Source organism: Oncorhynchus masou, chromosome 1 (assembly GCF_036934945.1).
Source record: "Oncorhynchus masou masou isolate Uvic2021 chromosome 1, UVic_Omas_1.1, whole genome shotgun sequence".
Lineage (NCBI taxonomy): Eukaryota > Metazoa > Chordata > Actinopteri > Salmoniformes > Salmonidae > Oncorhynchus > Oncorhynchus masou.
The window spans coordinates 5,854,137-5,876,268 of record NC_088212.1 but is presented as its reverse complement, the minus strand read 5'-3'; the positions used below and the strand labels follow the sequence as shown (position 1 = coordinate 5,876,268).

The 22,132-nt window shown below is 42.0% G+C and overlaps 1 protein-coding gene across 1 annotated transcript; it reads left to right on the top strand.

Annotated features, from left to right (window-relative positions):
- The first annotated feature begins 15,336 nt into the window (after positions 1-15,336).
- On the top strand, positions 15,337-21,251 carry LOC135510460 (GTPase IMAP family member 9-like). Its single transcript, XM_064931446.1, has 7 exons — positions 15,337-15,356; positions 16,851-16,925; positions 17,200-17,941; positions 18,127-18,195; positions 18,322-18,396; positions 19,235-19,312; positions 19,460-21,251. The coding sequence occupies exons 4-7, from the start codon at positions 18,189-18,191 to the stop codon at positions 20,737-20,739; spliced, it is 1,440 nt and encodes a 479-aa protein (XP_064787518.1). The 5' UTR covers positions 15,337-15,356; positions 16,851-16,925; positions 17,200-17,941; positions 18,127-18,188; the 3' UTR covers positions 20,740-21,251.
- Positions 21,252-22,132: the final 881 nt, after the last annotated feature.

Below are 22,132 nucleotides of genomic sequence, written 5' to 3'. Positions count from 1 at the left end.
TCTTCATGCAAAATGAAGATCAGTCTTTTGGAGGATATAAAAATGTCTATATATATATTCACTATTTTAACTTTACCCTTCATTTCTAGCCTAGTGATTCTATTGAAATGAAACATGCCATATTGAGAATCTGTCTTGTTACATTGTAAAGAGGATTTTAATGATCTAGTCAAAACATGGTAAACGCTGAGTAGAACAAGTAGAGATTCAGTGGTCAAGATTGGAGAGCGTTTAAAAACTGTATTTCTCGTAGACATACAGACAGGTCCATAATTATGGACCTTGATAAAGATGAACAATAAAAGACTGTATAAGATCAATAATACAAACACTGAGCTATATTTTATGCAGAAAAAGGGGAAATTATATTTTATACGAATACAATTGCTCAGTGAAAGTGATTTTGTTTCATAAGTCATGTTTCTTTTCTCTCTCAAAAAGATCGGGGTTAAAATGTCACTGCTGTTTTCAATACCTCACCTTGAGAGGAAAATGGCTACTGAGTCTTTTTCTACTATGTTTTATAGGATCTTCTTTTACGCCTCCAACATTAGGTTATGAGAATGAAGGACACATCAGGAGGGATCTTTGACCTGCTACATTAGGTTATGAGAATGAAGGACACATCAGGAGGGATCTTAGACCTGCTACATTAGGTTATGAGAATGAAGGACACATCAGGAGGGATCTTTGACCTGCTACATTAGGTTATGAGAATGAAGGACACATCAGGAGGGATCTGAGACCTGCTACATTAGGTTATGAGAATGAAGAACACATCAGGAGGGATCTTTGACCTGCTACATTAGGTTATGAGAATGAAGGACACATCAGGAGGGATCTTAGACCTGCTACATTAGGTTATGAGAATGGAGAACACATCAGGAGGGATCTTTGACCTGCTACGTTAGGTTATGAGAATGAAGGACACATCAGGAGGGATCTTAGACCTGCTACGTTAGGTTATGAGAATGAAGAACACATCAGGAGGGATCTTAGACCTGCTACATTAGGTTATGAGAATGAAGGACACATCAGGAGGGATCTTAGACCTGCTACATTAGGTTATGAGAATGAAGGACACATCAGGAGGGATCTTTGACCTGCTACATTAGGTTATGAGAATGAAGAACACATCAGGAGGGATCTTAGACCTGCTACATTAGGTTATGAGAATGAAGGACACATCAGGAGGGATCTTTGACCTGCTACATTAGGTTATGAGAATGAAGGACACATCAGGAGGGATCTTAGACCTGCTACATTAGGTTATGAGAATGAAGGACACATCAGAAGGGATCTTAGACCTGCTACATTAGGTTATGAGAATGAAGAACACATCAGGAGGGATCTTAGACCTGCTACATTAGGTTATGAGAATGAAGGACACATCAGGAGGGATCTTAGACCTGCTACATTAGGTTATGAGAATGAAGGACACATCAGGAGGGATCTTAGACCTGCTACATTAGGTTATGAGAATGGAGAACACATCAGGAGGGATCTTTGACCTGCTACGTTAGGTTATGAGAATGGAGAACACATCAGGAGGGATCTTTGACCTGCTACGTTAGGTTATGAGAATGAAGGACACATCAGGAGGGATCTTAGACCTGCTACATTAGGTTATGAGAATGAAGGACACATCAGGAGGGATCTTAGACCTGCTACATTAGGTTATGAGAATGAAGAACACATCAGGAGGGATCTTTGACCTGCTACATTAGGTTATGAGAATGAAGGACACATCAGGAGGGATCTTAGACCTGCTACATTAGGTTATGAGAATGAAGGACACATCAGGAGGGATCTTTGACCTGCTACGTTAGGTTATGAGAATGGAGAACACATCAGGAGGGATCTTTGACCTGCTACATTAGGTTATGAGAATGAAGGACACATCAGGAGGGATCTTAGACCTGCTACATTAGGTTATGAGAATGAAGGACACATCAGGAGGGATCTTAGACCTGCTACATTAGGTTATGAGAATGAAGAACACATCAGGAGGGATCTTTGACCTGCTACATAAGGTTATGAGAATGGAGGACACATCAGGAGGGATCTTAGACCTGCTACATTAGGTTATGAGAATGAAGAACACATCAGGAGGGATCTTTGACCTGCTACATAAGGTTATGAGAATGAAGGACACATCAGGAGGGATCTTAGACCTGCTACATTAGGTTATGAGAATGAAGAACACATCAGGAAGGATCTTTGACCATTCCTCTATAACAAAGTCTTTCCAGATCCTTGATATCTCTTGTCTGCGCTGATGGACTGCCCTCTTCAATTCAAACCACAGGTTTTCAATGGGGTTTAAGTCTGGAGACTGAGATGACCTTTACAAACTGTTCATTTCGTGGTCAATTAACCATTTCTTTGCTGATTTTGATTAGTGCTTGGGGTTATTGTCTTACTGGAAGATCTACTTGTGGCCAAGTTTCAGACCCCTGGAGAGGCAACAAGGTTTTGGGCTGAAATGGCCTGGTACTTGGCAAATTTGATGATGCCGTTGAGGTTAGGGTTAAGGTTAGGTTTAAAAATATAATTTCTCAGAAGATAAATGGAAGAAAAAGGCAGAGTTTTTGACTTTGTGGACAAAAACAAAAAAAGAACAAGCAAAATAGTCCCATAACATCAAAGATCCACCACCATATTTTACAGTTGGTATGAGTCTCCTTTTTCATGGCATCCAACAAATGTAAACACCTGCAGTTTAATAAACGGAAACGGGCGCCATCGGAACCTGTACTATGTTCAGATGACATGAAAATAAAGCTACTTTGTTTCTTCTCATCTTTATCAAGGCTGATAGCTCCATATCACTTGTGTTCTTTTCTATCAGAATCACTCTGCCACACATTTATCAAGGCTGATAGCTTCATATCACTTGTGTTCTTTTCCCTATCAGAATCACTCTGCCACACATTTATCAAGGCTGATAGCTCCATATCACTTGTGTTCTTTTCCCTATCAGAATCACTCTGCCACACATTTATCAAGGCTGATAGCTTCATATCACTTGTGTTCTTTTCCCTATCAGAATCACTCTGCCACACATTTATCAAGGCTGATAGCTTCATATCACTTGTGTTCTTTTCCCTATCAGAATCACTCAGCCACACATTTATCAAGACGGATAGCTTCATATCACTTGTGTTCTTTTCCCTATCAGAATCACTCAGCCACACATTCATCAAGGCTGATAGCTTCATATCACTTGTGTTCTTTTCCCTATCAGAATCACTCTGCCACACATTCATCAAGGCTGATAGCTTCATATCACTTGTGTTCTTTTCCCTATCAGAATCACTCTGCCACACATTCATCAAGGCTGATAGCTTCATATCACTTGTGTTCTTTTCCCTATCAGAATCACTCAGCCACACATTCATCAAGGCTGATAGCTTCATATCACTTGTGTTCTTTTCCCTATCAGAATCACTCAGCCACACATTTATCAAGGCTGATAGCTTCATATCACTTGTGTTCTTTTCCCTATCAGAATCACTCAGCCACACATTTATCAAGGCTGATAGCTTCATATCACTTGTGTTCTTTTCCCTATCAGAATCACTCAGCCACACATTTATCAAGACTGATAGCTTCATATCACTTGTGTTGTTTTCCCTATCAGAATCACTCTGCCACACATTTATCAAGGCTGATAGCTCCATATCACTTGTGTTCTTTTCTATCAGAATCACTCTGCCACACATTCATCAAGGCTGATAGCTTCATATCACTTGTGTTCTTTTCTATCAGAATCACTCAGCCACACATTTATCAAGGCTGATAGCTTCATATCACTTGTGTTCTTTTCCCTATCAGAATCACTCAGCCACACATTTATCAAGACGGATAGCTTCATATCACTTGTGTTCTTTTCCCTATCAGAATCACTCAGCCACACATTTATCAAGACTGATAGCTTCATATCACTTGTGTTGTTTTCCCTATCAGAATCACTCTGCCACACATTTATCAAGGCTGATAGCTCCATATCACTTGTGTTCTTTTCCCTATCAGAATCACTCTGCCACACATTTATCAAGGCTGATAGCTCCATATCACTTGTGTTCAATATAGATTCATTTCACTTGATCGGGTGCAAGGAACCCAGAATAAGGAACTGAAAATTCCAACAAGCATTAAGATGCCAGACAATGTTTTTTCTATTAGCAGACTGATGGAAAGAGCTCTCTACTGGCCGTGGACTGTCTGGTGAAGATCACATCTAATTTTACATTGTGGTCATTTATCCTTTATCAGACGCTGTTATTCAGAGCGACTTACATATAAGGCTTGTTCCCATTGGCAGTTTGAAATGACTCAAATCCACATTTTTTGCATATCTGATTCTAATCTGTTTTTCCTGCAGTCTGAACAGCAAAAAGCACATGGAATTGGACATTTCTAGTCACATTTCAAGCCACCTTCATAGGTGGTTTTAAGTCAGATACAAATCTGATTCCTGGCAATGTGACTTGTGTCTGAACTGTCAAATCTGATTTATTTGCCCTCAAGTGGTTTTTAGGCTGTTGTTTGGCATATCTTGTTGCTTCATAGCTACTCTGTTGACAGTTTGACAAGAACATGAGAGAGCTAACTAGCTTGTTAGTTGTTTACAAACAAATGAGTGAATGTGGTAGAAAGGTAAACAGCTAGCAAGTTGACTGCTGTAGCTAGCTAATTGACTGGTGTGACTAGCTAGCTGACTGCTGTGGCTAGCTAAATGACTGGTGTGACTAGCTAGTTGACTGCTGTGGCTAGCTAATTGACTGGTGTGACTAGTTAGTTGACTGCTGTGGCTAGCTAATTGACTGGTGTGACTAGCTAGCTGACTGCTGTGGCTAGCTAAATGACTGGTGTGACTAGCTAGCTGACTGCTGTGGCTAGCTAATTGACTGGTGTGACTAGTTAGTTGACTGCTGTGGCTAGCTAATTGACTGGTGTGACTAGCTAGCTGACTGCTGTGGCTTGCTAATTGACTGGTGTGACTAGTTAGTTGACTGCTGTGGCTAGCTAGTTGACTGTTGTGATTAGCTAGTTGACTGTTGTGGCTAGCTAGTTGACTACTGTGTAAGTGGGAAACATCCCTGGCAGGCATTCAACTAGGCCTAAATTTAGCAGGGAGAACAACGACTTCTCGTTGTCCATTTTCAAAAATGCAGAATTAGTTGCAGGAAGAAAAACACACTGAAGTAATTAGTCTCCTTGGAATTCCCATTCATCAAACATAGCAAGATGTTTCACATTTCGTAAGACTTGTTTGTGGTAAGCATGTATCTCTTCTTATTATCATCGGATAACAATCATTTTTATTTTTTTACTTTAATTGAACCTTTGTTTAACCAGGTAGACCAGTTGAGAACAAGTTCTCATTGACAACTGCGACCTGGCCAAGATAAAGCAAAGCAGTGCGACACAAACAACACAGAGTTACACAATAAACAAACGTACAGTCATGGGTAGAATAACATGGGTTGAATAACATGGGTTGAATAACATGGGTATAATAACATGTGTTTAATAACATGGGTAGAATAACATGGGTATAATAACATGGGTAGAATAACATGGGTAGAATAACATGGGTAGAATAACATGAATAACATGGGTTGAATAACAAGGGTATAATAACATGGGTAGAATAACATGAATAACATGGGTATAATAACATGGGTAGAATAACATGGGTAGAATAACATGGGTAGAATAACATGAATAACATGGGTAGAATAACATGGGTATAATAACATGGGTTGAATAACATGGGTAGAATAACATGGGTAGAATAACATGGGTAGAATAACATGGGTAGAATAACATGGGTAGAATAACATGGGTAGAATAACATGAATAACATGGGTTGAATAACAAGGGTATAATAACATGTGTTTAATAACATCGGTGGAATAACATGGGCATAATAACATGGGTAGAATAACATGGGTAGAATAACATTAATAACATGGGTATAATAACATGGGTAGAATAACATGGGTAGAATAGCATTAATAACATGGGTAGAATAACATGGGTAGAATAACATGGGTAGATTAGCATTAATAACATGGGTAGAATAACATGGGTAGAATAACATTAATAACATGGGTAGAATAACATGGGTAGAATAACATGGGTAGAATAACATATGTCCTATAATAAAGGCTATTATGGTCAGATAAAATAGGATTAGATGAAGGCTTATACAAGTTTATAACAAAGTAATAATGTAATAGTAGCTGTGTTAGTGTTACTATATTACCATACGTTAATAGTCCCAGACTGACAGTGGGTCTAGTAGATAGGAGGCCTATTAGATCAGTACCATCACTATAAAACAGGGTTTTATGGCTTTGCAGAACCAAAACAACTCCAAATGGACCAAAGGAGGAAGAAAGCACAGCATTTCACTTCCTGGATTTCACTTTCCCCTCTGAACCAGAATAGAAAGTTAGGCAATATAATGAACCTGAACAGCGTGTGGGTAAACCACATGCAGCCAGCCCATGTCTGTGCCACCTTCTATGATCTGAGTATGATGAGCATGGTGGGTCAGTGGAAACCTGGGGTGTATTCACGACCCCTCAAACCCACACGGAAACCAGCAGAAGCAAACTGAAGGAAACGGGGAGGGACCAACATGAATTTGTCCAAAAGAAACTTTAATTTTTATTGAAAAGCATGTTTTTGTTCAAAGTTAATGCTTTCCGTTACAAACTGTTTGTTACATTTTTGTTTTGAATGAATAGACCTCTGGGTGTTAAGACCAGTGTCTCCCAATCCTGGTTCTGGAAACCCAAAGGGGAGCACTCACACACCTGATTCAAATCAAAGGTTTGGTGATGACTTGATTAGTTGAATCAAGTCTGACACGAAAACAGCACTAACTGTTATATAGACCTGATAACACTGTTATATAGACCTTACAACACTGTTATATAGACCTTACAACACTGTTATATAGACATTATAACACTGTTATATAGACATTACAACACTGTTATATAGACATTACAACACTGTTATATAGACATTATAACACTGTTATATAGACATTACACTGTTATATAGACATTATAACACTGTTATATAGACATTATAACACTAACTGTGAGAATCACACTGATTCATTCAGTGGAGACTATTGCAGGTCATACTGTAACTATCATGCATGTTGGTCCCAGTAGTTTCCTTTGGAAATGGTGAGTGTGGACCTAACCTCATCTGTTTCATACGGTTGGCTGCTGCCGGCTCCCACACTAAAGGACTGTTAGCAGGCTCCCACACTAAAGGACTGTTAGCAGGCTCCCACACTGAAGGACTGTTAGCAGGCTCCCACACTAAAGGACTGTTAGCAGGCTCCCACACTAAAGGACTGTTAGCAGGCTCCCACACTAAAGGACTGTTAGCAGGCTCCCACACTAAAGGACTGTTAGCAGACTCCCACACTAAAGGACTGTTAGCAGGCTCCCACACTAAAGGACTGTTAGCAGGCTCCCACACTAAAGGACTGTTAGCAGACTCCCACACTAAAGGACTGTTAGCAGGCTCCCACACTAAAGGACTGTTAGCAGGCTCCCACACTAAAGGACTGTTAGCAGGCTCCCACACTAAAGGACTGTTAGCAGGCTCCCACACTAAAGGACTGTTAGCAGGCTCCCACAATAAAGGACTGTTAGCAGACTCCCACACTAAAGGACTGTTAGCAGGCTCCCACACTAAAGGACTGTTAGCAGGCTCCCACACTAAAGGACTGTTAGCAGGCTCCCACACTAAAGGACTGTTAGCAGGCTCCCACACTAAAGGACTGTTAGCAGGCTCCCACACTAAAGGACTGTTAGCAGGCTCCCACACTAAAGGACTGTTAGCAGACACTCTTATCCAGAGAGACTTACAGTTTAGTGTGTTCATCTGAAGATAGCAAGGTGGGACAAGTTCGACCTACCGGAACCAACAAGTTCACCGCACTTTGACATTTCAACGTTGGCGTGCTTCTGCCTGGTTTGTTAGGCTGATATAGTTACAGCTTCGTCATTTAGCACATCCAACAGATTTAGCAGATTCATTTAGCAGATTTTTATCCAGAGGGACTCACAGGAGCAGATTAGGGTGAAGTGCTTTGCTCAATGGCACATCGAATGCTTTTTCAACTAGTCTGCTCAGGGATTTGAAACCAGAGACCTTGACACTCACTGGCCCAACACTCTTAACCACTAGGCCACCCATAATGACAAGAGGAAGTTCAGAGTGGAAATGATGTGTGTTGAATGGCCGCAGACCAGAGGCAGCAGGCCTTTTCAGTAAAAATATCACTATCCTGGGCACTGCCTCTGTTTGATGAGTTGAGCAAAACGCTTATTTTTTTTGTGACCATCAGTATGGCTTTGAAACCAAACTGAAGTTCATTTTGTGCTGTGGTATTAGTGATGGTGAGGCTGATCTGTGGTCTTAGTGATGTTTAAGTGGGATGCTGTAGTTTTGCAAATTGTTATTTATTTTTCTTTGATATTTTGCTATATTCTATTGTTATGTTGTTCAGATTGTATTCGTTTTTAATTGTTACATTTATATACATTTTGTTTATATACATTAAAAAGTTATACTTGAAATGCAAATGTTTAATAGCATGGGTGTGGTAGAATGCATTTTTAAATACATTGTAGTTAAGGTAGACTATGATTTAATTTAATCATTTAATTAGAATTGTTTTAACACCAATCATAGTCAAACTATCGCAAAATGTTAGACTTGAAAAAATACAAAACATATATTTAATAAAGAGCTGTTTGGGGTCAAAAAGAGCCGGACTGCCAACAACAGCAGCCCCCGAAATCATGTCTGACTTTCTGATTTGTAAATTCCCTGCAGTTCCCAACATTGACCAGCAGGTGGTAATGATACTCTCTTCTCAGACAGTAAATGATATATAATTAAAGATTATCACTACCATCGGCTGGCTGGATCGGTCTTCTGATTTGAACACTGTTCGACACACTGCTAACATTATGCCTAACCTTAAACCTAAATTAAGATCAGAAACGTACATTTTTGTTTTCATGACATTTTATGATAGGCCTGTAGACAATTTAGACTTTGTGGCGGGTTTTCTAATAACTAGAGAGGCTGGGGGGGAGGAGTTTACTCCAAATACCTGAGCAAAGGTGAAAGTGAAAGGTGTGTCTCAGTATAGGACTGAGGTGTCGATTGTTCTGTAAAAACGTGTAGATATGCACATATAGAGACTATTAGAGTGGTTATGGATTTAAATCAACTATTTTGAATGTGAAGTGGAGGACGTGAAGACCAGTAAAGGTAAGAGGAGATCTCAGTATATTTCACTTTCCAAACGAGACACAACAGTCCTGTTTTAAAACAATGAGGACTGGAGAAAGAATAAGGGATGTTTGTATCTGTGTGATTGAGCAAAAGAGAGAATTTGATGAATGGTAATGATGTAAATATGAATGTTTTCTCTTTTTATTGAGAAATGAGCCACACACCCCACCTTCTTCCCGGCTGTATGTAATAACACACTAAAATGTCTGGCTGACAATGTAAGAAATAACACTGGAATGTTGCCTCTGGGCCAGAATCACATCCGCCCTCTCTATCGGCGCCATTTTATATATTGACGACGTCCCTCCTGGCTCGCTCATTAATGTCTTAATCTAAATTACTGATTGTCTCTTATCCGCTTGTCTTCCCATTATGCCATAGTTTGTCCATCTCAATTAACAGTTGAAACCACATTTGTTTAAGCAAGTCATCCATATCAGCTATGTTTTTTTAAGCAGTAAATGAGGCTGAATGAACTGTTTCACTGAATGGGGCTCAATGAGAAATAGTTCATGACAAATCACCTTCTGAGACGACATGGTAATATTGTCTAGATAGAGAACGGCAGATCAGCTGTAAACAAGCAGGGCAGGTGGTAATACAGGCAATTAACTTAAAAACAAACAGTTGAAATCAAATGCAGCTTTATATATCTACCTGTAAAACACAAGATCAAGCATCACTTGTATATTTTGTACTCAAAATAAAAAACATGACAAAATAAATCTATAACATTTACATTGAATTCAGTTGCAGAAAAGCCACCTATTGTAGTGATTTGCTGCTATACTGAACATCTACAGCTGGGTCAGAACATACTGGTTTGGGTTTGAGGATGAACAGGGTAAAACACTGTTGCCAGGGGCGACCACATGACACAGCATTGTGCCTTTTGTGAAAAGTAAAGTCTTGATTAACTTAAGGTGCTGACATGGATACTGTCTGTAAGTGCCCAGATTGTAATGGTTTTAACCCAAACTCAGTCTATACCCCCAGCCCTGTCCCCTACGAACCCTAACCCAAACTCAGTCTATAACCCCAGCCCTGTCCCCTACGAACCCTAACCCAAACCCAGTCATTACCCCCAGCCCTGTCCCCTACAAACCCTAACCCAAACTCAGCCTTTACCCCCAGTCCTGTCCCCTACACACCCTAACCCAAACTCAGCCTTTACCCCCAGCCCTGTCCCCTACACACCCTAACCCAAACTCAGCCTTTACCCCCAGCCCTGTCCCCTTCACACCCTAACCCAAACTCAACGTTTACCCCCAGCCCTGTCCCCTGTCCCCTACACACCCTAACCCAAACTCAGCCTTTACCCCAGCCCTGTCCCCTGTCCCCTACACACCCTAACCCAAACTCAGCCTTTACCCCCAGCCCTGTCCCCTACACACCCTAACCCAAACTCAGCCTTTACCCCCAGCCCTGTCCCCTGTCCCCTACACACCCTAACCCAAACTCAGCCTTTACCCCCAGCCTCCTAAATTGTATGTCTGACTTTCTGATTTGTAAATTCCCTGCAGTTCCCAACATTGACCAGCAGGTGGTAATGATACTCTCTTCTCAGACAGTAAATGACCACCAGTCAGCTACAGTTATTTTGTTCGGAGGGGATGGAAAATCATTGAGACTATTTGTCATGGAAGCAATTTCCCTCATTTACTCATGTGAATGTGTCCAAAGAGATAAGAGAAGCTAATATTGATAGACACTGTTAAATCTTTACAGCTCAGGATAATATGACTATAATTAAAGATCATCACTACCATCTGCTGGCTGGATCGGTCTTCTGATTTGAACCCTATTCTACACACTGCTAACCGTATGCCAAACCTTAAACCTAAATTAAGATCAGAAATGCACATTTTTGTTTTCATTACATTTTATGATAGGCCTGTAGACAATTTAGACTTTGTGACTGGGTTTTCTAATAACCAGAGAGGCTGGAGGGGAGGAGTTTACTCCAAATACCTGAGCAAAGGTGAAAGTGAAAGTTGTGTCTCAGTATAGGACTGAGGTGTAGATATGCACATATAGAGAATTTGATGAAAGGCAATGATGTAAATATGAATGTTTTCTCTTTTTATTGCAGTTAAAATGGCAGAGTCCAGAGTTCATAGTAAGTCAACATGCTATAATTAATGATGAACTTTTCTTTCATGTATCTGGGAGATCAGAACTAAACCAACTATTGAAAAGGAAATGTGTTTGTGGTTTTATTTGTCTTTATGTGTAAATGTGTGTCTGAATGCAATGTGTTTGTAACATGAGGAGTTGTAGCTGAGTTTGTGTCTGTGAGAAACAGCTCTACTGCTCCACAGTGACCTCTCCCTCCAAACATCTCTTTATTATAGAACCCATTTAATCCAGTCGGACACAATATGGAGCTGTCTATGGTGCTGTGTCTCAGTGTGAGAGGCGTCTCTACAGACTCTGGTTCAATTCCAGGCTGTATCACATGATTGGGAGTCGCATAGGGCAGAGCACAATTGGTCCAGTGTTGTCTGGGTGTCATTGTAAATAAGAACTTGTTCTGAACTGACTTGCCTCGTTAAATAAATAAACATGTATCCAGAGTAATTAGGATTAAATGCCTTGCTCAAGGGCTTATCAACAAATGTTATCCTTGTTGCCTCAGGGATTCAACCCAGCGACGTTTGGGTTACTGGTCCAATGCGCTTAAGTGCTCAGCGACCTGACAAACATGTCTGTCTAATGGAAAAATAGCACCTCTAATTTATTCTAATTTTATAATTTATTTTAGATATGCCTGTATCTGTACTTTATTGTATAGGTTTGAGGGGATTGGCATGTGGGTGTGTGGGTTAGGGCATGGGGGTAACAGGGCTGGGGTGTGTGGGTCATTGAGTTTAGGTGTTAGGGTTAGGGCATGGGTGTAACAGGGCTGGGGTGTGTGGGTCATTGAGTTTAGGTGTTAGGGTTAGGGCTGGGGTGTGTGGGTCATTGAGTTTAGGTGTTAGGGTTAGGGCATGGGGGTAACAGGGCTGGGGTGTGTGGGTCATTGAGTTTAGGTGTTAGGGTTAGGGCATGGGGGTAACAGGGCTGGGGTGTGTGGGTCATTGAGTTTAGGTGTTAGGGTTAGGGCATGGGGGTAACAGGGCTGGGGTGTGTGGGTCATTGAGTTTAGGTGTTAGGGTTATGGCATGGGGGTAACAGGGCTGGGGTGTGTGGGTCATTGAGTTTAGGTGTTAGGGTTAGGGCATGGGGGTAACAGGGCTGGGGTGTGTGGGTCATTGAGTTTAGGTGTTAGGGTTAGGGCATGGGGGTAACAGGGCTGGGGTGTGTGGGTCATTGAGTTTAGGTGTTAGGGTTAGGGCATGGGGGTAACAGGGCTGGGGTGTGTGGGTCATTGAGTTTAGGTGTTAGGGTTAGGGCATGGGGGTAACAGGGCTGGGGTGTGTGGGTCATTGAGTTTAGGTGTTAGGGTTAGGGCATGGGGGTAACAGGGCTGGGGTGTGTGGGTCATTGAGTTTAGGTGTTAGGGTTAGGGCATGGGGGTAACAGGGCTGGGGTGTGTGGGTCATTGAGTTTAGGTGTTAGGGTTAGGGCATGGGGGTAACAGGGCTGGGGTGTGTGGGTCATTGAGTTTAGGTGTTAGGGTTAGGGCATGGGGGTAACAGGGCTGGGGTGTGTGGGTCATTGAGTTTAGGTGTTAGGGTTAGGGCATGGGGGTAACAGGGCTGGGGTGTGTGGGTAATTGAGTATAGGTGTTAGGGTTAGGGCATGGGGGTAACAGGGCTGGGGTGTGTGTGTCATTGAGTTTAGGTTTTAGGGTTAGGGCATGGTGGTAACAGGGCTGGGGTGTGTGGGTCATTGAGTTTAGGTGTTAGGGCATGGGGGTAACAGGGCTGGGGTGTGTGGGTCATTGAGTTTAGGTGTTAGGGTTATGGCATGGGGGTAACAGGGCTGGGGTGTGTGGGTCATTGAGTTTAGGTGTTAGGGTTAGGGCATGGGGGTAACAGGGCTGGGGTGTGTGGGTCATTGAGTTTAGGTGTTAGGGTTAGGGCATGGGGGTAACAGGGCTGGGGTGTGTGGGTCATTGAGTTTAGGTGTTAGGGTTAGGGCATGGGGGTAACAGGGCCGGGGTGTGTGGGTCATTGAGTTTAGGTGTTAGGGTTAGGGCATGGGGGTAACAGGGCTGGGGTGTGTGGGTCATTGAGTTTAGGTGTTAGGGTTAGGGCATGGGGGTAACAGGGCTGGGGTGTGTGGGTCATTGAGTTTAGGTGTTAGGGTTAGGGCATGGGGGTAACAGGGCTGGGGTGTGTGGGTCATTGAGTTTAGGTGTTAGGGTTAGGGCATGGGGGTAACAGGGCTGGGGTGTGTGGGTCATTGAGTTTAGGTGTTAGGGTTAGGGCATGGGGGTAACAGGGCTGGGGTGTGTGGGTCATTGAGTTTAGGTGTTAGGGTTAGGGCATGGGGGTAACAGGGCTGGGGTGTGTGGGTCATTGAGTTTAGGTGTGGGGGTAACAGGGCTGGGGTATATAGATATAGAGGTTGAGGAATAGGGGTAAATATCTGTTCATGTTATTATAGACAGAGCACTCTGTCACAACTGTGACCAAGAATATAACATACTTGTAAATAAATAAATAATCAAAATGGATGACATGTGTTTATAAATGTACTGTTTATAAATGTACTGAGAGGATTTGTGTTCCTGACACAGATGATGTCATTAAACATGAAATGTTCTCTCTTTCTGAACAGATCAGTTTAAACTCACCTCAGAAGACAAGGTGAGGGCTGATGTTGTTGAAGAGGTCACCCTCCCCTGTCACCTCTCACCTGACACCAGTGCTGTTGCCACGACGATCAGGTGGTTTAAAAGGACAGAGTGTATTTACCTGTATAAGAATGGCCAGGTGACAGAGAGGAGTGGCTATGAGGGCAGAGTGAGTCTGATCACCCAGGAGCTGGAGAGAGGCAACGTGTCTCTGAGGCTGAGAGACTGCAGGTGGTCAGATTTTGGAGTCTACATCTGTCAGGTCATCCATGGAGAACAGAAGGTGGAGGCTGCAGTGGGTTTATGGAACAGAGGAGGTAAGTGTTCTAGAACTCCAGTAATGTTTCTAAACACCTAAACAACAACAATAACAACCAGTCTCTTTCCCTGTACAGAACACTTGTACTTTATCATGTAGGTAGGAGTTCATAGTAGGAGTTACAGATGACTAGACGAGATTCATTCTGAATATCAACTAGTTACAATGCATATTACCATCACTCTGAGCTTTGAGCTGGTCCTAAAGCATTAGAACCATTCCAACATTACTGTCACGTCCCTTGATTGTCATTAGTAATGAATGACTTTTCATATCATAGTTGTCCCACAATATATCTGCTATAGAGGTCAACATTTCACATAGTCCTCCCACTATATATCTGCTATAGAGGTCAATATTTCACATAGCCCTCCCATTATATATCTGCTATAGAGGTCAATATTTCACATAGTCCTCCCACTATATATCTGCTATAGAGGTCAACATTTCACATAGTCCTCCCACTATATATCTGCTATAGAGGTCAATATTTCACATAGTCATCCCATTATATATCTGCTATAGAGGTCAATATTTCACATAGTCCTCCCATTATATATCTGCCAGAGAGGTCAATATTTCACATAGAAAGGTGGAATACTGTTAATTATAATCCTGTGTTAAATGTATACATCATTTAGTCATTATTCATCTAATTCACAACCAAAATGAACATGGAATCAGCTTGAATTCAGTTTGATGTCCCAGTATGAATCATTCTGTGATGTTTAGACTGTTCCAATAGTAGCACTGCTTACATCACTTTCCCTAGATGTACATTAGTAATGAATGTGATGACCAGTCATTACAATATGATGTGTGGTATTTCATTAAATTATGTAATGAGACAGAAATTCAATGAACAATAATAACTAATTCATTCTGTTTTACATGATCATTATTCATGACTCTCCATCTTGGATAATGGATGATCAGATATCCGTGAGTATTTACTTATTTGTCTGTTTTGTTTATTGACAACCAATAACACAAGACAAAGAACAGACCAGAGTGTCAATCTGATACTATAAAAACTACAGGCCTTGTGAACAGCAGTGTGTCTTCTTCAAGGCTACAAATTAAATCAGTTTCTTTACATTTATCAAAACTCTCCCCAAATGTTCTCAAGGTAGGTTGGATTAATATGTATAGATTTTCTTCAAATTATCCAGAATTTTCATATCATAGATCTCCCACAATATATCTGCTATAGAGGTCAATATTTCACATAGTCCTCCCACTATATATCTGTCATAGAGGTCAATATTTCACATAGTCCTTCCATTATATATCTGCCATAGAGGTCAATATTTCACACTCCAAAGTTGTTAAGAGATTTATGTTCTCAATGTTCATAAACTGACCTTCAATTAACTTACTCGGTCTGTTTCCAAGAATTTGTAAGGTTCTTGTTGAAATGAAACAGACAGAGGCCAGTCTACAATAGTCAGCAACGTTTATTTACGAGAGCTCTACTGAGTTGTACAAAACCATTTATTTTATACTTGGCTTCTTACGCACATACATACACACACAACATTAGGTATCCAACGCACACCCCGTCCTGCTCCCCAGCTGAGAGAGATTAGGGAAGGCCACGAAAAACACTCCCCATCCTCCCTCAAGATAGGGGGGCCCTGGGAAGTACGTCCTTTCCTTTCCACCATCTCCCAGAGGCCCCATATCCAAGGTCTGATTGACAATTCTGCTAAGACAGTCTGTGTTTGAGACACCCACACACCACATTATCTATATTGTTTTACTCTAATTCTGACTAGAATTACACATTTATTGATTATAATTTTATACATTCTAATCAATTCCATAAAATCATACAGGGGAAAGGTGGAATACTGTTAATTATAATCCTGTGTTAAATGTATACATCATTTAGTCATTATTCATCTAATTCACAACCAAAATGAACATGGAATCAGCTTGAATTCAGTTTGATGTCCCAGTATGAATCATTCTGTGATGTTTAGACTGTTCCAATAGTAGCACTGCTTACATCCCTTTCCCTAGATGTACATTAGTAATGAATGTGATGACCAGTCAGAGGCTACAAATTAAATCAGTTTCTTTACATTTATCAAAACTCTCCCCAAATGTTCTCAAGGGAGGTTGTATTATGATGTCATATGTTCTTCACATTCTACTGAATGTGTATTCCATAGAACCTCCTCCTGACACAATATCCTCTATCTGACATAGAGCCCAATGCTGGTTATCACAAACAATGACAATAATCATTTGTTCAGAGATAGGACAATAACAAAACAACATTATTTATGAAATTAACAAGATCTCATTGGTGCCCACAGTCCCTACATGAGGGAGGCTTGAGTGACAGGAGAAATCTGATTGGTCCTGTTTGTTCTGTATATAGTGATGTCGTCTACCACACAGAACTCACCTCTCTGTTTTACACCATAGACTCAGGATCACGGTATTTACAACATGAGACCCAGGAGGACAAGCTGAAGAGGGAGGCATCAGCTGGTCAGCTTGGTAAGTATGAGAGAGTCTGGAGGAGAGAGGATTGAATCAGGGAACATGAGTGATGTCATTCTGTTTTTCAGACTAATTCATTTGTAATGTATCACATAGTCAATAGACCAGTTGATGATTGGTTCAGCTCAGATAACTGTTGACTGGAGGAAATAATTACTAATAATTGTACCACCTCCATCAAATGATAATGTCTTTATAGACATACTATTGAATGAATTAATACATTACTTATTCAAACAACCAATTAAATATGTTAATTGCTTTCTGTCAGAGTTGAAGATGGAAAAAGAATTAAAAGAGAAATTAAGACAGGAGATGATGAAACAACTAGAGGAGAAACTGGTTGATATGACCCAAGAAGTGAAAGAGAAAGACACACAACTGGATGATATGACCCAAGAAGTGAGAGAGAAAGAGAGACTCCTGGAGGAGAAGAACCAGATAATGGAACAGAGGGAGAAACTATTAGAAGAGAAAGAAAACCAACTGGAAGAGATAGACAAGCAACTAAAGGAAAGAGACATTCAACTAGAGGCTCTGAGAAAGAACCTGCAGGACAAGAACAGCCAAGTAGAGAACTTCAGAGTCCTACTGCAGGAAAAAGACCTTCAACTAGAGGACAGAAACCACAAGGACAGACTACTGGAAGAGAGAGACAGACGACTGGAAGAGAAAGAGGACCAACTAAAGGAAAAAAGACCTTCAACTTGAAGACAGGAACCACAGACTGGGAGAGAAGGACAGACTACTGGAAGAGAAAGACAAACAACTGGAAGAGAGAGACAGACGACTGGACGAGAGCGACAAACTACTGGAGGGAAAAGAAAATGAACTGAAAGAGAGGAGACAGGAAGTAGAAGAGAGGAGACAGGAAGTAGAAGAGAGGAGACAGGAAGTAGAAGAGAGGAGACAGGAAGTAGAAGAGAAAGACAACCTACTAGAGGAGAGAGAGAACCAGTTAAAGGAGAGAGACAAACAAGTGGAGGATGTCAACAATGAAAATGCTGAACTGGGTAAGATCATTCACACCACTAATACATTTAGTCTTCTGTACTTTCCTCAATTGTCAGGTTATTGTCGACTCTCCACTGAGTTGTGAATATTGTTGTCCATCACTTCATACTTTCCCTCTGCATCATATTTCTGTCTAAAGTCTTTAACACAGAATTCAGATCCTAGTCCTCCTTTGTTATTTCAGCTCAACAGATATGTGATGTGAAGACTGAGGTAGAGAGACTGAGAAGAGAGATCTCAGCCCAGATGACTGGTGAGTGAGATATGTGATACTTAACATTTCAGTAGAAACCCAGAACTCCCCTTCAGTAGGTCTATGTGCCTTCATGTGTCACTGAGGTAAATGTTCCCATTCTAAATGGTTGTTCTACTATTTTAGAACATGGAGAGATGGCAGATACAGGTTCCATACTCCCAGTCAGGAGGAGAAACAGCCTGGAGGATCCTCCACTTAGTGAGTTATCAATATTGTCCTGTTGTCTCCTACTGTTTCTAGTCTATAGTGGACCATCCTCCACTTAGTGAGTTATCAATGTTGTCCTGTTGTCTCCTACTGTTTCTAGTCTATAGTGGACCATCCTCCACTTAGTGAGTTATCAATATTGTCCTGTTGTCTTCTACTGTTTCTAGTCTATAGTGGACCTTCCTCCACTTAGTGAGTTATCAATGTTGTCCTGTTGTCTCCTACTGTTTCTAGTCTATAGTGGACCATCCTCCACTTAGTGAGTTATCAATATTGTCCTGTTGTCTCCTACTGTTTCTAGTCTATAGTGGACCATTCTCCACTTAGTGAGTTATCAATGTTGTCCTGTTGTCTCCTACTGTTTCTAGTCTATAGTGGACCATCCTCCACTTAGTGAGTTATCAATGTTGTCGTGTTGTCTTCTACTGTTTCTAGTCTATAGTGGACCATCCTCCACTTAGTGAGTTATCAATATTGTCCTGTTGTCTCCTACTGTTTCTAGTCTATAGTGGACCATCCTCCACTTAGTGAGTTATCAATATTGTCCTGTTGTCTCCAAATGTTTCTAGTCTATAGTGGACCATCCTCCACTTAGTGAGTTATCAATATTGTCCTGTTGTCTCCTACTGTTTCTAGTCTATAGTGGACCATCCTCCACTTAGTGAGTTATCAATATTGTCTCAAACTGTCATCAATCTTGATATTCTCTATGTTCTCCAATAATCTATATTTCACTATGATGTGTAATGTGTTTGTAGTTTGTTTATGCTATGTTTTAAACGTGTCTCTGATGAGTCAGTATGTTGACCAGTTCTCTATGTTGTTACAGTGGGAGGAGAGTCCTCAGATACAGACCCTACACTTCCACTGAGGAGGAGAAACAGCATGGAGTTAAATCCTCCACATAGTGAGTTATGGATGTAGATGATATTATATTAGACACTGTTGTACCTCCTCCATCTAGTGAGTTATGGATGTAGATTATATTATATTAGACACTGTTGTACCTCCTCCAAAGAGTCAGTGTTGATCAGTGCTGTGTGTTGTGTTGCAGTGGGAGGAGAGAGCAGCACTCCAGACTCCCCAGTGTCTCCCAGTGTGTCTGAGCTGAGACTGGTGCTGCTGGGGAGGACTGGGGCTGGGAGGAGTGCAGCAGGAAACACCATCCTGGGCAGAGAGGAGTTTGGGGCCCAGGCCAGCCCCTCTGCAGTGACCCAGAGGAGTAAGAGGAGAGAGGGGGACGTGTGTGGGAGACGGCTGGTGCTGGTGGACACTCCAGACTGGTTCTGTCCTGGACAGGATGTGGGGCACTGTGTCCGTCTGTCTGCCCCGGGACCCCACGCCTTCCTCCTGGTCATACCAGTGGAGCCCTCTAAGGGGGAGGAGAGAGGGGTGCTGGAGAGAATAGAGGAGATGTTTGGGGAGGGTTGTTGGGAACACACTGTGATTCTATTCACCCATGATGATGGACTGAAAGAGCAGAGCATTGAGGAGTTTCTCCAAGCAGGAAGTCAGGACCTCCAGCAGCTTGTAGAGAAAAGTGGGAGCAGGTACCACGTCCTCAACATTAAGGACAGGGCCCATGGCACTCAGGTATCAGAGCTGCTGGATCAGGTAGAGGAGATGGTGGCAGGAAACAGAGAGAGATTCTACAGCAGTCAGACCTACCAGGAGGCAGAGGACCAGGTTAGAGAGATGGAGGGAAAGATCCAGAGAGAGAGAGGAGAGAGGAAACAGAGGGAGGAGAGAGACTTGAGAGAGAGGCTTCAGAAGGAGTTGCAGGACTCTCTGATAAAGATAGAGGGAGTGATCCAGGAACATGAGGGAGATATCAGAACACTCAGTGAAAGAACCAGTGAACTGGAGAGACAGGTGAAAGAAGAGAGGGATGAGGAGAAGAAAAGAGAGCTGGAGAGGGAGCTGAAGAGGGAGTCTGATAGGAGGGAGGAGATGGAGAGAAAGCTGGAGAGATTTAGAGAGAAGAGAGAGAATGAGAGGAAGGAGATGGAGGAGAGACACAGACAGGAGATGGAGAACTATGAAGGAGAAGCCAGAGTTGAAGCAGAAAGAAACCTGATGAAGATTGTCCTGCCTGAGTTACAGAGGAACATCATGATCTCACAGACAAAGATGCAGAGGGAGTTCAGCAGACAGATGGAGGAGAAGAATAGAGAGATGGGGAGACTAAGACAGAACTTGAAAGAAGTCATGGAAGCTCACTCAGTGTTGCAGAAGAGACTGGAACGAGAGGGGAGAGGTCAGAGGGCACTGATAGGGTTGTTGGGCTGGGTCAGGAGAAACTCATCAAGTTGGCTTCTCCACAATCTGATGTGATTCTGTCTATGTGTAGAACCAGACCAGGTCTACTGTCCACTGTACCGTGGGGGGTGATCATGGATCATGGTGGTCATGGGGAAAACAGGACAGAATAATGTCTGGTCCAGTCTACAGTGTCAAGAGAAGGAGGGGAGGGAGGTCTGTAAAGATCTTGATGAGACGTAAAACAGAATTCCAAACCAACGTAGATTATTGACCTTTAGAATGGAGAGGGTTGTGGGGGGTCAGGAGGTCAGTGGGCGGAGTCATAGACTGAGAACTCTAGAGATCTGAGTGAGACTTTTACTCAGTGTTTGGGGAGGTCTTCTATTGAACAGAGAACCATACTCTATCTACCACACACTACTTCCTGTTCTTAATCAAATTGTTTCATGTTGAAACTAAATGTACACTGAGTGCACAAAACATTAAGAACACCTTCCTAAAGTTGAGTTACTATCTATCCCAATGGAACTCTGATACCACATGAGACTGACATTGTTGAAATAAAGAAATGTCACTTTGTAAGACATCAGTGTTTGGACATTGTCTTGGAGGATTCTCTACAGTACACAGCTGAGCTATCAACACTGAGCTGTCAAAAGTGAGCTGTCAACACTGAGCTGTCAACAGTAGGCTGGTCTCTACATGATACTGCTACTACTACTGCTACTGCTACTACTACTGCTACTACTACTGCTACTACTACTGCTACTACTACTGCTACTACTGCTACTACTGCTACTACTACTGCTACTATTACTGCTACTGCTACTGCTACTACTACTGCTACTGATGCTACTACTACTACTACTGCTACTACTACTGCTGCTACTACTACTGCTACTGATGCTACTACTACTACTACTGCTACTGCTGCTACTACTGCTATTACTGTTGCTACTACCACTAATACTACTACTACTACTACTGCTGATGCTACTACTACTGCTACTGCTACTGATGCTACTACTGCTACTGCTACTACTACTGCTACTGCTGATGCTACTACCACTGCTACTGCTACTGCTGCTACTACTGCTACCGATGCTACTACCGCTACTGCTACTGCTACTACCACTGCTACTGCTACCACACTGCTACCGATGCCACTACTACTGCCACCGCACCGATGCTACTACTGCTACTGCTACTACTACTGCTACTGCTGATGCACTACCACCGCTACCGCTACCGCTGCTACTACTGCTACTGATGCTACTACTGCTACTGCTACTGCTACTACTACTGCTACTGCTACTACTACTGCTACTGATGCTACTACCACTGCTACTGCTACTGCTGCTACTACTGCTACTGCTACTACTGTTGCTACTACCACTAATACTACTACTACTACTGCTGATGCTACTACTACTGCTACTGCTACTACTACTGCTACTGCTACTGC